General features: G+C 41.3%; 1 protein-coding gene across 1 annotated transcript in view; it reads right to left on the bottom strand.

Annotated features, from left to right (window-relative positions):
• The window catches only part of LOC104210327 (large ribosomal subunit protein eL13y-like), a 31,135-nt gene that overhangs the window by 1,333 nt on the left and 12,158 nt on the right, over nucleotides 1–17,644 (bottom strand). The window contains exons 4-5 of the mRNA XM_070168897.1: nucleotides 315–473; nucleotides 209–212 (exon numbers count right to left, since the gene is read on the bottom strand). Coding sequence (XP_070024998.1) covers nucleotides 209–212; nucleotides 315–473 — 163 coding nt within the window. The remainder of the gene's footprint in view (nucleotides 1–208; nucleotides 213–314; nucleotides 474–17,644) is intronic.

The following is a 17,644-nucleotide window of genomic DNA, read 5'->3' as shown; positions in this document are numbered from 1 at the left end:
CTATTTTCGGTTATTGTTTGGGTAACACAGTAGAAGACTGTGGAAATCTGCTAGTGTGTTTTCAACTGAGGAACTGGAGAACGACATAGATTTGTTGTGTTTACGCTTCAAGAGGTAATCCTAAAATCTCCATACGTGCTAGTTGTTTAGATTACACGTGAATAAGATTCTGTTATTGCTTCCGCTGTGGTATATATTCCAACATCACCGGCCTGCAAGAGAGAGTTCAAGGTAAATTTTAGGCATAATGTGTTCAGACACCAAAGCAGGAATCCTGAACTAGCAGGGCAAAGAATAATTATTTTCAAATTTACCTTGACTTTCTTAGCACGCCTAGGAAGGATGACAAGCTTAGCCTCGTAAGTCTTAAGCCTCTGGATATTGGTTTGGAGACCTTCCAAGGATCTATTCCTGCGGCGATGATCAACAGCAATGCCGATGGTTGGTGCTAGTTTCTTGGGAACACCAGCTGCCTGAAATCTAAAGCTACTTATTAATGGGGGAAATCAAATGTACAAGTGCTTTGATGATAGGCTATAATTACGTGTTTTAGTTGATTATTACACTCTAATTTACTGCACTTTAGTTGAGTTTGCGCTTTAATCGCTAGTGTTTTGCACTAATTATATGTTTTATGCCTTGTAGGTGTGATTCCGAGCTATATAGATGTTATGGAATGAATTTAAGTGATTTTAAGCTTTGAAGTCAGAGTAAAAGCTCAAGGAATTAAGCCGGGATCGTGTTCGGGGGTCAAATTTGATAGATGAGAACAAACGAAGACTCGATGAGGCATATTGCGCACTATCTAGTAAAATGCACATAACTTTTTAATAAGAACTCCATTTTGGCTGCATAATATATGGTTGGAAAGATAACTCAAAGGGATACAACTTTCATGTTTTGCGTTTTTCCAAATTCCAAACGGAACAGGATGAAAACCCGCGGTTTCACCGCGACCGCGGCAGAACTGCGGCAGAGTGCAGACGCAAACAATTGAAGAATCAGAGACCATGTTTGGCCGCGGTTTGACCGCGAATGCGGTAGAACCGCGGCAGGAGGCGGAAATTTCAGGGACTAAAGTGCAAAACATGGGATTTTTAACCCAAAACCCTATTTTTAAACACTAGACTCTGCCCAAGAGAGGAGGTATTGATTTTTAGAGTATCTTGGCAAGAAAAACAATTGTGAGAGATCACCCAAAACATCTTTCTTCTTTTCTTTGATTTTGATTGCTAGTTTATGATGGATCTTATCTTAGTTTGTTTACCCATAGTTATGAGTAGCTAAATCTTTTGTCTAAGGTTTTGATGGAACCTATTGGGGGATGAACTTCTTGTTTATGTGAATACAAATTGCTAGTTTCAATCTTTATTTATTCAACTATGTTCTTGTTGTAGTTAATTGACAGGATCCTCAATTAGCTATGCCTATTTAGTGTGCATAACTCGGGAGAGAGTGCATATTTAGGTTATTGTTGAATAACACCACTCCTAAAGTATAAGAGGAATCTATAACTGCGGGTTTAAAGGCGGGATTAGGGATAACGAAGCCTTGGGTGCAATCTTAAGTGAACTGTGTTAATTAAAGCTAGCTAGTGTATCTCGGGAGAGTGCAATAGTATATTACTGTGATTACTCGGGAGAGATTTATGGTAAGACGAGCGTTCATGATTGATAGAGAAGTGTTGGTACATTTGTATGAAGCATAAACAAAAGGGATTCCATCAATAGGGGAAATCTTTACCTTAGCTTTATCTCATCATTGTTTACAACCTTAGCATTTTAGTTTACAACCTGTTTAATTTACTTGCAATCTTAGTTACTAAAGAAACCATCAACTTGTGATTCAAACATTTGGGAAGCTGGTTCTGAAGAGTTTAGTGGGTCTAAAGATTGTGATTGATAGGTTAACTCTCTGTGGGATTCGACTCCGGACTTGTAAATCGGATCATATTTGCAACGACCGCATTGTCCTTTTTATAAGGCATAGTTGGGCGTGATCAAATTTTGGCGCTGTTGCCGGGGAGTTAACGGAATTATCAATTACCATTGATAGAAATACCAAAATTCTTAGTATGGTCAGTTTTCTCTATACCCAACTTGTGAATATTTGTGTAATTAATTTTTCTTACCTTAGTCTATTTTTATTGTTTGGGTCTTGTTTATTTTTTTAGTTTTGAAAAATGGCATCATATAATAAAAATTGGTGGGATGGTAGTTGTTCATACTGTGATGACCCTTGTCTTTATTGTGGAGGACCACACTCATGGCAAAATTGTTTAAATTTTCCCGGGGGTGGATTGTGCACACAATCTCAAACCCATGAGTGGAGTATTCGTGATAAGTGTGGTTTTCAAAATGGTCATTGGTCCTTCCCTTCCCTAAGCCCCCGCTATGATGATTCTATTGTTTTTGATGAAAATGATAGGGCTAACGAATTGGAAGAAGTTGAGCATGGCCGAAAGGGAGAGTTCAAGCTCATGTTGGAGTACTTACTTGAAGGGGGACACACAGAACAAAGTGTCTTGGAGGAGCTTTTGGAAAATAGTCTCCAAAATTCCTTGGCACTTAATCAAAACCAAGAACTCTCAAATGCCCAAAATGAGAAAATAATGCTCATGTTGGAGACCATTCTTGAAAATGAGGAAGAATGTGAGCTAAAATTTGAAGAGTCAAGAATTGAACCTCCGCCAACCGACCCCATGAGTACCAATGATGCCGAGAAAAACATGGACTTAGAATCAACCGGTGTAAATAAAAATCTGGTTGAGAATGACTCTAGTCCGGGGGAAGAAGAGGATGTCAGAATAGAAAAATTGCAAAATGAAGGTTTGAAGTCACATTCCAAGCATTTTTCAACATTAGAATTGTGTAGTGATATAAAAATTGAACTACATGAGTCCGTGAGGGACTGCGAGGAGGAAAGGCAACAACCATACATTTTACAATTTGAGGAAACAAAAAACCAAAATGACATTCCTCACATGAGAGCCAAGAAGTGCAAAATGAAGAATTTAAGGCTCGGCTCGATAATCAACTTACCACCCCCTATCGCTCGTGGTCACAAGCTTGATTCCAAGCTAGGTACACAGTTCATATCGTCCAAGTGGCGAGAAAAGTGGTAAAATTACTTGTGTCGTGCTGCGACTTTAAATCAAGCGCTTGTTGGGAGGCAACCCTATTTTATTTTATTTGTATTTATTATTGTATTATTCTTGTAGTGTAGATTTTTTATTTTTAGGAACATGGAACACAAAGTCATTGGAAGGATGTAACAAAAAACTATTGGTTGGAACTAAGTGTGAGGTACCCGCACGAAGGACCAAGATTGGGAGAAGTCTGAGTACCCCATGAGCTGCTAGTGCTTCGGCCTTTAGCCTACCAGGGAGTTTCTTTTACCCTCTTATTAGTATGGTGTGCATTGGAGACAATGCACAATTTTAAGTGTGGGGTGGGAGACTAGCCTTGATACTGTATTGTAGTGTACATAGACATGGAACATGTTCTAATATTGTATATGTGTTGTTGCGTATAGTTGACTGTACTCACATTAGGAGTAACTAACTTGGACCAACGACGGACGCTTGTCGACGGGTCTCTTGAGGGTCAAAGTAGGATCTAAAAAAAACAAAGGTACAGGACTCTTCTTGAGGACGGACCACTTGGACAGTACTCTTGAGGGAAGTAGTCCATGTAGCTTCTTTTTATTTTATTTTATTGTTCTTTTCTAGGTAGTGTAGTAATTCCCCCTTGGTTTTTCTTTAAACCACGGTTCTTTTCCAAGGGTTTTATTTGAACCGGGTGTAGTTAGTTTTTTTTTTGGGAGTAGGAGCCATTGTGTTGTGTTTTGAAGTGAAGCAATATCTCTTGACTTTGTTATGCCTTGAGAATAGTGAGTACTTTGGTTGTGACGCTTAGGCTCAGTTTTTGACTCTTGTAGAAGTACCTTAAATTGTATTATCTTAACTTTGCTCAACTGCTTTGACTAGAGTGTCTTGATGAATCCAATCCTGAGTGAGTTATGTGCCATGCGTGTGTGAGGTTTGTTGTATTCTGTGCATTGCATTTGATGTCTAGAACTTGCCCTGTGTGTTTGCAAAGCGAAATAGTAGTTTGTTCAGTCTTGGAAGTGATATAGGCATTTCTTTGTTGAGCCAGATATCTATATTTTACCCGCCTAATTGTTATATATCGTAGTTAACCCCTTTGAGCCTGTAATCCTGTTTCTTTGGCAACCACATTACAAGCCTTACCCAATTGCTTGAATTAACCATCTTTGTGAACCATTGTAACCTCTCATGAGCACTTGAATTGTTTATGAACTTTCTAAAAGTTAAAGTGTGAGGTGGTTGGTTTGGCTTTTGATTGGAACCAATGAAATAAGGAGAAAGGTGCACTGATTTGAAAAGGCAAGAGCCACTTGAATTGAAAAAAAAGGAAAAGAAAAAAAAATATTCTTTGATAGTGGTGACTCTTGATATAATTGAGCTTAAATAATGTGGGAGTTGATGTATATTGATGTGAAGGTGGAGTTTGGTTTGACATAAGTATGGAGTTTGAATGTTAAATTATATATATTAAAGTGCTTAGGGAGGTGTAGTCACTCTTATATCTAAATGTATCCTACCCGTCCCGTAACCTACATTACAACCAAATAAAGTCCTAATTGATCCTAGATTGAATGAGCTCGATTAGTGGAGTAGTACACTACGGGCAAGCTTATGGTGCATCTTTTGTGACATATGAATATTATTTCTGAGAGTGAGTGAATTCTTTCTATCTTGGGTTCCTAATTGTTCTTAAATTTTATTGTGTGGAACCACTTTTTTTTTGTTGTGTAAGGGCACTTGATTCATGAAGGAAAGATAATGTCAGTGACCTCTATATTAGAGTAAGTGGGTGAGTTGTGAATAATACGTGGTACTTGTGAGTCAAATCTTGAGGTGACGATGCTACGCTTTTGTGCTTAGTCTATTTTAAATATTCTTGGTGTGATGAATTAGGAAAATTGCTTTAAAAAGGTCGTGTCTATATAAAGTGTAGTTTGATTACTCGAGGACGAGCAATGGTTTAAGTGTGGGGTGTTGATGATAGGCTATAAATACGTGTTTTAGTTGATTATTACACTCTAATTTACTACACTTTAGTTGAGTTTGCGCTTTAATCGCTAGTATTTTGCACTAATTATATGTTTTATGCCTTGTAGGTGTGATTCCGAGCTATATAGATATTATGGAATGAATTTAAGTGATTTTAAGCTTTGAAGTCAGAGTAAAAGCTCAAGGAATTAAGTCGAGATCGTGTTCGGGGGTCAAATTTGATAGTTGAGAACAAACGAAGACTCGATGAGGCATATTGCGCACTGTTTAGTAAAATGCACATAACATTTTAATAAGAACTCCATTTTTGGCTAAATAATATATGGTTGGAAAGATAACTCAAAGGGATACAACTTTCATGTTTTGCGTTTTTCCATATTCCAAACGGAACAGGATGAAAAACTGCGGTTTCACCGCGACCGCGGCAGAACCGCGGCAGAGTGCAGACACAGACAATTGAAGAATCAGAGGCCATGTTTGGCCGCGGTTTGACCGCGACCGCAGTAGAACCGCGGTAGGAGGCGGAAATTTCAGGGACTAAAGTGCAAAACATGGGATTTTTAGCCCAAAACCCTATTTTTAAACACTAGACTCCGCCCAAGAGAGGAGGTATTGATTTTTAGAGTATCTTGGCAAGAAAAACAATTGTGAGAGATCACCCAAAACATCTTTCTTCTTTTCTTTGATTTTGATTGCTAGTTTATGATGGATCTTATCTTAGTTTGTTTACTCATAGTTATGAGTAGCTAAATCTTTTGTCTAAGATTTTGATGGAACCTATTGGGGGATGAACTTCTTGTTTATGTGAATACAAATTGCTAGTTTCATTCTTTATTTATTCAACTATGTTCTTGTTGTAGTTAATTGATAGGATCCTCAATTAGTTGTGCCTATTTAGTGTGCATAACTCAGGAGAGAGTGCATATTTAGGTTATTGTTGAATAACACCTGTCACACCTCCTTTTTCCGCACCCGAGGGGCGCAAGGGAGTTTTTTCCAATTAAAGGACAATCGAGACGGGATTGGTTTATTTATTTCAGAGTCGCCACTTGGGAGATTTAGGGTGTCCCAAGTCACCAATTTTAATCCCGAATCGAGGAAAAGAATGACTCCATATTACAGTCTGCGTACCAGAAATCTAGATAAGGAATTCTGTTAACCCGGGAGAAGGTGTTAGGCATTCCCGAGTTCCGTGGTTCTAGCACGGTCGCTCAACTGTTATATTCGGCTTGATTATCTGATTTTATACAAATGTGAACTTATGTGCCAAAATTTAACTTTTAACCGCTTTTATCATTTACTGTTTTTATCAAGAATTGCAACGTTGTGAAAATGTATCTCGAACCGCGTTACAATCAATGTACCCGTGGTCGTCGACACACTTTGACTCCGTTGAGATTTGGATTTGGGTCACATCAATGTGCACCCGAGTTTAAGGAAATTAAATTATTAAAGGCGCGCCTAAAGCGACTAGCGTATTTATTTTGGGTAGGACCGTGGAATTTTACTAAACGGTCCATCCCGAAGCCTAAACAATTTTTAAAGCAATATTTATTGAGGGCCCCGCAATTTGTATTTTTATTTGGCGAGGCTCACCTCGTTCTTTATTTCTAATGAATTTGCAACGTCATGGACATGCATCTCGAACCACGTCACAGTCAATGTACCCGTGATTAGAGAGGCATTTCGAATCCGTCGAGATTTGGATTTGGGTCACATAAATGTGCACCCGAGTTTAAGAAGGTAAAGTTTATTAAAGCGTATCCTAAAGAGACTAACGTGTTGTCATTTTAGGAAGGTTGTGAGATTTGCTAAACAACCCGTCCGGGAAACTAAATGCTTCAATGATTTACATTTAACAAGGGCCCCGCATCTGCGTGTTTTGTTTATTTTCATCGAGGCTCATCTCGTTCTTATTTTAAAAGGATATCCTATAGCAACTACGTTTCTTGTCGTGTTCGTCTCTATCAATTGAAAACGGTAGACAGTCCTAATTAATTACATGATTGCGAGTTTACTTATAACAGGATTTAAAATGCTTTTACAGAATAATAAAATGTGACTGCGATTATGGATAACTAGCCGAAAATTATGGGCCCAAACCTAGCTCATGCGAGATGGCCAGACTTAGGCCCCCTTTTTCGATACATGCCTAACTGATTTGTTTCGATTTGGGCTCGGCCTTCATGAGGTCGAGGCCTAGAACTGATTCTTTGTTCTTTATCAATTTATATGTGACAATATGGCAAAAGGGGAAAGAACTTTAACTCATGTGGATAGTTTTCCTATTTGGCCTACATTAGAGAATATACTACACCATCAAACTAAGTCTAAAATACAACTTATTACACTGGGAATGTTTTTCACCTAACAGCATACATACGTGACTATCATTCATTAACCTACATTGATATACTGAGCATGTAGGCTACTTCTATTATCCAAACGAAAATGTAACTATTTCATGACATTTAATGTAACAGTTCATGTATATATAAAAACAATCTGCAGGTCCTCTCTTTTGCATTCATGCTCAAACTCTCAGTTACATTGGTGGTATCAATTGTGTACCTGGTAAGGAAAGGAAAGGAAGAAGGAGAGTGATCAGTTGAGTAGTATGCAACGAATACAGCAGCAGCAGACACACAGCAACAACACAGCAACAACCAACCAAGTGTTTTCCACAGCCACAGACAAACAACAATGTTTCCCAGAACCAAAGAGGACCAGCAAATAGTCGAGTACCAAACCAGTGAACCCAGAAAAGAATGATGAAGCAACAACAGAGTATTCAATACAGCAACACTACCAATTCAACAACCAGAAACAGCTCAGTCAATGTAAACAACAGAACTTGGCCAAGACAACTTGACCAAAATGCACTCTTATACAACTTTCAAACAGTGTTTGGTTGCAATGTCTTACTGGAACTCTCTTATGTTTTCAGTCTTTTCTTTTAACTCACAAACCTTTCTTAAGACTTAAAGATTCCAGCCTCAAGACTCAAAATTCTTCCTTTTTCTGAAGACTAAAAGTCCAACCCCATTTTAGTTTTCGAATGGCCTATTTATAAGCCAAAATGACCAAGTGCAGTTAAGCTGCCTGCCCTGCCAATTGGCAGAATGTCCATACCCTTTAAACCCATGCCTAAGCATCTTTTGATGCCAGCCATTTGTTCCCCACGCCTGGCTTATTCTTTAATCAAGAGTTATGGGCTCATTTTAGTATTCATTTTAAACCCCATACTCTTGTGTCTTGTTCCCCATTGGTATTAGTTTAATCCCAAATTAGTACCCTACTTGTCAGCTCATTTAAACTAATCATTTTTGTTCTTTTCAAACCCCAGACTACCCCTGTCAACCTTGATTATTACTGCCCCTGCCTATTGCAGCATCAGGGCATTTTTGAACTGATGAAAGTTCAAATTCAAGACTGCCTGGACTGAACCTTTTCAGTCAGTTTTACAATGCAAACAAACCATTTCAAACAATGCTGGGGCATTCAGTCAGTGGCAAAGTTCAATTAGTCATGCGACATTATTAGCTCATTCGATTTATTAGTTATAGAAAACTAATCGACGACATTTATCGAGTCGACTATACTAATTATAACAGGTAATAATCAGTCGTTCAAATAAACAACACATACAGGGACCTAAAGGGCTTCGGACAACTTGGTCAGTCACTAGGAACCTATATAAGTTTATTCATGCGATGACCATACTAATCGGACATGCTTATCATAGGACACATTTAAATCATACACAGAAAACAATCGACCAAATAAAAGGTCTTTACAGAGATGAAAGAAATTAAGAAACTATCAGAAAATAACAAACAATTACCACAAAGCATGCTAATGACTTAATCAGCAGTTAATATAAACGAAAAGGGAAAGAAAAACTTACCGACAAAGTTTGAAATCAAAATGGACCCAAATCAGACTCAACTTCGAACTCTTGAGGCCGAACAAACTTTAATCAGGGTGTTCTCACATGAGAACACCTTGATTAAGGTCTATTAGACCTCAAACCCTTGTCAAGACCGGCCGGATTCCCCAGGTGCATGTGTTTCAAGTTCTGGATTTTCAGATCTGGATTTTTAGGAGTTGTGGGTAGATTCGGACCAAACCAAGCTTGGTTTGGTCACGAGGAAGGTCAGGGGAGTGTCTGGTATGAGGATGGGGTGGTTTGGCATAGTTCCGGGTTCGACTCAAATCTTCAAATGAAGATTCGAGACGAACGAGAGTGATTCGAGGCAAATGGATAATAGATCCATGTTCAGGACAGTGAGGTGGTCCTAGGGTGTTCAGGAGGTGGCCACCGGCGTTCGTGCCGCCGGCTTTAATGGCGAAGGAGACTAGGGCAGCTGCTAGGGTTCGGGGGTTTCAGGTTTGAGTTTGGGGACGATGAAGGGGGGTTCGGATAGGGGGCGTGGGGTGAAGGGTTGGGTTTATATATGGGGAGGCTGATTGGATCTGAGCCGTTAGATCATATGATCTCAACGGCTTGGATCTGAGGGTGAGAAATGAGACGGGGTCGTATGGTAGTTAAACGGGGTCGTTTGGTTTAAGTGAGGGGTTGGGTCGGATTGGTTATTGGGTCGGGTTTGAACACGGGTTGCTGAAAGGTGTTCTGAGCCGTCGGATTGGCCTGGATGGACGGCTCAGATTGATTTGCCTGAAACGGCGTCGTTTCAGGAGATGCCTGGGTAGCCGGATTTGGACTGGGTCTGAGTGCTGGTTGGGCCTGTTATTTTTTGTTTAATTTCTTTTGGCCCAAACCGATTTCCTTCACTTTTTGTTTTCTAATTTCATTTTTCTTTTAAAACAAAAATAAAAATAACAAATAATAAAATAATGAAATTAAAACTAAGCAACCATGCAACATTTTAACACAATTATCACAAAAATATTTAAGTAAGTTAGCTAAAAGCCTAGAACGAACGATGGACACATATATATATATTTTTTGAATTTTCTTTTACTGACCGAATTATGTTTTAATCATCCTGACATACATATTTTGTATTTTGTCTGCTAATGATTAAATGCAAAAATGGACAGATCCACAAATGACTAACAACACATGTCACGAAAACTCGAACAATTGTACAGCGAAACCATTTGTCACTATTTTTATTTTCTTTTGGAGCGATTGCTCGTAAAGCAAAAATCACGTGCTTACAGCTGCCCCTCTTTGCACGAAGACACGAAGGGTTTTCGCGCAAAGATAAAGCGAGCGATTTTTGCCCGTCCGAATACTCCGTGTGAAGCATTTTTTGAAAAAGATTTGACCGAACCTTTGCTTCAGAGGTTTCCTACATATCCTGGGCTGAACAGGAATCAGGTCAATGTAGTTCGGGAAATTTTGGTAGCTGGGACTACCGTGTGACTGTATTGCTTGCTGTTGTTGTGCGCTGTTGTATGCTGCTGTAGGATGCTACTGCTCAACCGATCTCCCTGTTACATTGCTCTAAAAACGGGAAAACAAGAAGCTAAGCTAGACTGAGGATCATGAAATCTTGTCCATCTTCAACTTGTTCTGGTTGCCTTGCTTTCTTGTCGGCTAACGCTTTCCTCTGATGCCTTTATCTTGTGACTTTGGGAGATGACGCTGGTCCTTCGCTGACGTTTGAATGCCAGTTTTCATCACTTCGCTTGGTCCGCTGGGAACATGCCCTCTTCTTCAAGCCTTTCAATTGTTTTCTCTGGTGGTATGGCTTTTCAACAAAATTGTTATGCTGGGCATGCTATAACGTTCCCAAACTGCTTCTTTTGAGGCGCGTTCCTTTTTCCTTTTGAATTGCGCGCTTGCCTCTGCAGTTGTCTGCTTCTTGGTGCTGGGAATTTTATTATTTCCCGTTTGGGGATCTCTGTTGTACCCTTCCGTCTTCAGGTGGGGTGACTGATTCCAAAATCTAGAGCTAGAAGTATTCCCGCATTATACTGGTGGGCGACCTAGAATTTAAATGTATTCCCGCATTATACTGGTGGGCGACCTAGAACTTAAAAGTATTCCCGCATTATACTGGTGGGCGACCTAGAACTTAAAAGTATTCCCGCATTATACTGGTGGGCGACCTAGAACTTAAATGTATTCCCGCATTATACTGGTGGGCGACCTAGAACTTAAAATGTATTCCCGCATTATACTGGTGGGCGACCTAGAACTTAAAATGTATTCCCGCATTATACTGGTGGGCGACCTAGAACTGAAAATGTATTCCCGCATTATACTGGTGGGCGACCTAGAACTGAAATGTATTCCCGCATTATACTGGTGGGCGACCTAGAACTTAAATGTATTCCCGCATTATACTGGTGGGCGACCTAGAACTTAAAATGTATTCCCGCATTATACTGGTGGGCGACCTAGAACTTAAAAGTATTCCCGCATTATACTGGTGGGCGACCTAGAACTTAAAAGTATTCCCGCATTATACTGGTGGGCGACCTAGAACTTAAATGTATTCCCGCATTATACTGGTGGGCGACCTAGAACTTAAAATGTATTCCCGCATTATACTGGTGGGCGACCTAGAACTTAAATGTATTCCCGCATTATACTGGTGGGCGACCTAGAACTTAAAATGTATTCCCGCATTATACTGGTGGGCGACCTAGAACTGAAATGTATTCCCGCATTATACTGGTGGGCGACCTAGAACTTAAATGTATTCCCGCATTATACTGGTGGGCGACCTAGAACTTAAAATGTATTCCCGCATTATACTGGTGGGCGACCTAGAACTTAAATGTATTCCCGCATTATACTGGTGGGCGACCTAGAACTTAAAATGTATTCCCGCATTATACTGGTGGGCGACCTAGAACTTAAATGTATTCCCGCATTATACTGGTGGGCGACCTAGAACTTAAAATGTATTCCCGCATTATACTGGTGGGCGACCTAGAACTTAAATGTATTCCCGCATTATACTGGTGGGCGACCTAGAACTTAAAATGTATTCCCGCATTATACTGGTGGGCGACCTAGAACTTAAATGTATTCCCGCATTATACTGGTGGGCGACCTAGAACTTAAAATGTATTCCCGCATTATACTGGTGGGCGACCTAGAACTTAAATGTATTCCCGCATTATACTGGTGGGCGACCTAGAACTTAAAATGTATTCCCGCATTATACTGGTGGGCGACCTAGAACTTAAATGTATTCCCGCATTATACTGGTGGGCGACCTAGAACAGACAAAAGGATTTAGTCAGTTTTAATTGTGGTGGTAGAGGGTGCCTTTCTGGCGAGCAATTTTTCTCTCTTCCTCTTTTCTTGCTCTTTGTCCCCATAATTGGTTGGCGGGCAAAGTTGCCCGTTGGGGGTCTCTAGCATGCTGGGGATTGGTTTTCAATTTATCCCCTTTTCTGCTTTCTCTTTAAACACATGATGTGGGAGTCTGCTTCTAACTCCCGAAACCACTCCCTTTTTGGAGCTTACTTCTTCCAAAATTTCCGGGCACAATCACTGCATTGCCCGGGACCGGCCTTTAAGACTGTTTGTATTATCCTGCATTGGATGAATTCCCCTTCGGTTTCTGGTAGTAAGCTTTGAAAAATCCTTTCAAGACACATTTTAGGGAAAGAAATAAAAGATATGGAAAGGAGAAAATCTTTCTGAACCAATATTTTTTGTGGGAGGAGACAATCAAAAGAACTTATCTGGAGGACATGACTGGTCCCCGTGATCATGACGTGCACCATAGATTCCCGACCCAGTCTATTTGTATCAATCGATTTGCCGGATGGTCTGACTTGCTGGGGATGATAAATGACTGTCCATGCTGTTGCAAATGTGGTAGCTTTTGTTGATTCGTCTTGTCGCCTCATAGTGCCCTTCGAGGGGTTTTCACTAATGAGACTCTCTCTTTTCTCTCATCTCCCGGCGCCTTATGGTGCCTGTGAAGGTTTTCACCAATAAGACTCTCTCATTTCATATCCCTCATCTTACATCGCCTCTCGGTGCCTGCGAAGGTTTTCACCGATGAGACTCTCTCATTTTATTTCTTTCGAGGAATCGGGGCGTTGTAGATACGACCCTCTCTTCTGGAGATTCCTTTGACTATCAATTCATTCCCAGTCTTACGATCCTCTTCTTTGCTGGGGATTGGTGTATTATTCTCGGTCTTATTTGCCTGACTCGACATCTCTTGAACATTGATCGGGAGGTCTTTTGGACGTTGATGTTTGTTTTGGTGCGGAGTTAAAGAAAGATTATGAAAAATGAAAATAATTTGATGGGTGGTGCGCTACAACATTTGGAATCAAATCTTTGTTGGAACTTAAAACATAACCTCTGCCCCAGTTTTCTTACTTGGGGAATTTATTTTTTACACTTATGTTGTGTTATGTGCGTTACGCACGCTGTGCCTATTATGCACACTATTATGCATCCTACATTTACTATGATGCATACTGTGACCGAGCCGTGAGGCGCCTACGTATCCTCTTTGAGGAATCAGGTCAAACGTAGTTCCCACGGTTTTGTATTTCTTGTGATTTTATCTTCTTCTTTCTTTCTTTTCCTTCTTTTCATCATTTTTTTTTATATCTTTCCCATTAGTGATTCCAAAAGAGGGGTATGAAAGAATTACTTAGGCTCAAAGGGGGAAGCAAGGGTTAAAAGTGTTTGGATAGAAGAAAGAATTGCCTCCGTCATCTCATTATCCAACAAATGCCAAATACAAACAAATAAACCAAAAATTGCCATAACTAAAGAAATTATGCATAATATCTCTTGACTGCATCTGAATTGATAGCCATGTCGACACATCTACCCTCGACATCTGTCAAACACAAAGCACCGTTGGACAATACTCTGGTCACGATATAAGGCCCTTGCCAATTTGGGGCGAATTTGCCTTTTGCCTCGACCTGATGTGGGAGGATCTTCTTTAATACCAACTGCCCTACTTCAAACTTCCTGGGGCGCACCTTCTTATTATACGCTCTTGCCATTCTCTTCTGGTACAGCTGACCATGGCATACTACCGCCAATCATTTCTCATCTATCAGGCTCAACTGTTCCAATCGAGCTTTGACCCATTCATCATCATCAATCCCGGCTTCAGCGACAATTCGGAGGGACGGAATTTCGACCTCCGCTGGTATCACGGCCTCAGTTCCATACACCAACAAATAAGGAGTTGTGCCTATGGAAGTCCGGACGGTAGTGCGGTAACCCAACAAAGCAAAGGGTAATTTCTCGTGCCATTGTCTGGATCCTTCCACCATCTTCCGCAGTATCTTCTTGATATTCTTGCTGGCTGCTTCGACTGCTCCATTCGCCTTGGGACGATATGGGGTGGAATTGCGGTGTGTAATCTTGAATTGTTGGCATACCTCTCTCATCAAGCTGCTATTAAGATTCGCACCGTTATCCGTGATGATCACTTTTGGGATCCCAAATCTGCAGATGATATGGGAGTGAACAAAGTCCACCACTGCCTTCTTGGTTACTGATTTGAAGGTTTTAGCCTCAACCCATTTGGTGAAGTAATCAATGGTCACTAGGATGAACCTATGACCGTTGGACGCTGCTGGCTCGATGGGCCCAATGACATCCATGCCCCATGCTACAAACGGCCAGGGTGCTGACATCGTATGTAACTCTGTTGGCGGAGAATGAATCAAATCTCCATGTATCTGGCACTGATGGCATTTCCTCACGAAAGTGATACAGTCGTGTTCCATGGTGAGCCAATAACACCCTGTTCGAAGGATCTTTCTTGCCAACACATACCCGCTCATGTGTGGTCCACAAACTCCAGCATGTACTTCTGCCATAACCGACGTTGCCTGCCCGGCATCTATGCATCTCAACAATCCCAAATCCGGGGTTCTTTTGTACAATATTCCCCCACTGAGGAAGAAACCATTCGACAAACGCCGAAGGGCTCTTTTTTGGTCTCCAGAGGCATGTTCTGGATATATCCCCATCCTGAGGTATTCCTTGATATCATGAAACCAGGGTTCGCCATCTGCTTCTTCTTCTATGGCATTGCAGTAGGCGTGCTGATCACGGACCTGGATGTGTAGAGGATCAACATACATTTTGTCAGGGTGGTGCAGCATTGATGCTAAGGTGGCTAAGGCATCCGCAACCTCATTGTGAACTCTCGGGATGTGTTTGAACTTTACCGATCGAAATTGCTTGCTCAGATCATGCAAGCATTGTCGGTATGGTACGAGTTTTAGATCTCGTGTTTCCCATTCTCCCTGAATTTGATGTATCAAGAGGTCCGAGTCTCCCAAGACCAAGACGTCTTGGACATCCATGTCAGCAGCCAGGCGCAGACCCAGAATGCAAGCCTCATACTCGGCCATATTGTTGGTGCAATAGAAGCGTAGTTGAGCCGTAACAGGATAATGCCGTCCTGTTTCAGAAATGAGTACTGCTCCTATTCCAACCCCTTTTGCGTTTGCAGCTCCATCGAAGAAAAGCTTCCAACCTGGTTCCTCAGGTAATTCCAAATCATTCGTATGCATCACCTCTTCGTCAGGAAAATACGTTCTTAAGGGCTCGTATTTTTCATCAACGGGATTCTCTGCCAAATGGTCTGCCAGTGCCTGGGCTTTCATGGCCGTCCTCGTTACGTAGATGATATCAAACTCTGTGAGCAGAATTTGCCACTTTGCCAACCTTCCCGTGGGCATAGGTTTCTGAAAGATATACTTCAATGGGTCCAAGCGGGATATGAGATAAGTAGTATATGAAGACAGGTAGTGCTTCAACTTCTGAGCTACCCAAGTTAGGGCGCAACATGTTTTCTCGAGTTGAGTGTACTTGACCTCATGCACTGTGAATTTCTTGCTAAGATAGTAGATGGCCTGCTCCTTCCTTCCTGTGTCATCATGTTGCCCCAGTACACAACCAAATGAATTTTCCAAGACCGTCAGGTAAAGGATTAGGGGTTTCCCGGGCTTAGGCGGGACCAATACGGGTGGATTAGACAGATACCCTTTGATTTGGTCGAAAGCCTCCTGACACTCTGCCGTCCAACCTACCGCAGCATCCTTTTTCAGCAGCCGAAATATGGGTTCACAAGTCGCTGTGAGTTGAGCGATGAACCTGCTGATGTAATTGAGTCTACCCAGCAAACTCATTACCTCTGTTTTGTTCCTTGGCGGTGGCAAATCTCGGATGGATTCAATTTTGGATGGGTCTAACTCAATCCCCCGTCGACTGACGATGAATCCTAGCAACTTTCCTGATGGAACCCCGAATGCGCATTTGGCCGGGTTAAGCTTGATATCATACCTCCGGAGTCTTTGGAAAAATCTCCTTAGGTCTGCTACATGGTCCTCCTGACGCCAAGATTTGATGATCACATCATCGACGTACACCTCGATTTCCTTGTGTATCATGTCATGAAACACAGCAGTCATTGCTCGCATGTACGTCGCCCCGGCGTTCTTTAACCCGAATGGCATTACCCGATAGCAGTAGGTTCCCCATGGCGTAATAAACGCTGTCTTCTCAGCATCCTCCTCGTCCATTAGGATCTGATGATAACCCGCATAGCAATCCACAAAGGATCCGATCTCGCGCCCAGCGCAGTTATCGATCAGGATATGAATGTTGGGTAGCGGGAAATTGTCCTTGGGACTTGCTTTGTTGAGGTTGCGGTAATCAATGCATACCTTGATTTTTCCATCCTTCTTTGGGACCGGTACCACATTGGCCAACCACTCGGGATATCGAGTGACCCGAATGACCTTCGATTGCAACTGCTTGATCACTTCTTCTTTGATCTTTACACTCATTTCTGTTTTAAATTTTCTTAGTTTTTGCTTGACCGGAGGGTATGCCGGGTCAGTGGGTAATTTGTGAACCACTAAATTGGTGCTTAATCCAGGCATATCATCATATGACCATGCAAAAACATCTTTGAATTCCCTGAGAGTTTTGATCAATTCTGCTCTGACATTCGGCTCAATGTGGATGCTAATTTTGGTCTCTTGGACGTTATCAGCGTCTCCTAAATTCACAGCCTCGGTGTCATTTAGGTTAGGCTTGGGTTTCTCTTCAAATTGGCACAGTTCTCTGTTTATTTCTTCGAAGGCTTCACCTTCGTCACATTCAGATTCATCGTCACAAACGACCTTTTGCATCATTGAGTCGGTTTCAGATTGATTTATTAGACTAGGTCGAAGATCCGCTGTGCATGCCATGTCATTAGAACCAGTAAAAAGAGAACTGTTCAGAAAGAAAAAGAACAAAACAAAAAATTAAAATGGGACAAAAGAAAAGAACTTTATTAAATTTGCGGGACAAAAGGGTTCACACTTTTACAAAACGAAAGTAAAATTTGGATTACACCCTTGAATAATCCGATCAAACAAACAAACAAACAAAACATTAATCAAAGCCTACTACCAAGACTCCCCTCGGACAGGAAGAGGAGTAACCGTCCAATTGTTGGTCTTGGCCTCAGGCCCCACAAATTGTATCTCTGCTCTGCTGGAACCTTCTCCAGCTTCCACCATACTGACATCCGCGAATAGCCTCTCAAAACTCTGATTCAGGTCTTC

The sequence above is a fragment of the Nicotiana sylvestris genome, chromosome 3 (genome assembly GCF_000393655.2).
Source record: "Nicotiana sylvestris chromosome 3, ASM39365v2, whole genome shotgun sequence".
NCBI classification, from domain to species: domain Eukaryota; kingdom Viridiplantae; phylum Streptophyta; class Magnoliopsida; order Solanales; family Solanaceae; genus Nicotiana; species Nicotiana sylvestris.
Note: the sequence above shows the minus strand (reverse complement) of the source record. Positions and strands in the feature narration are given on the sequence as shown.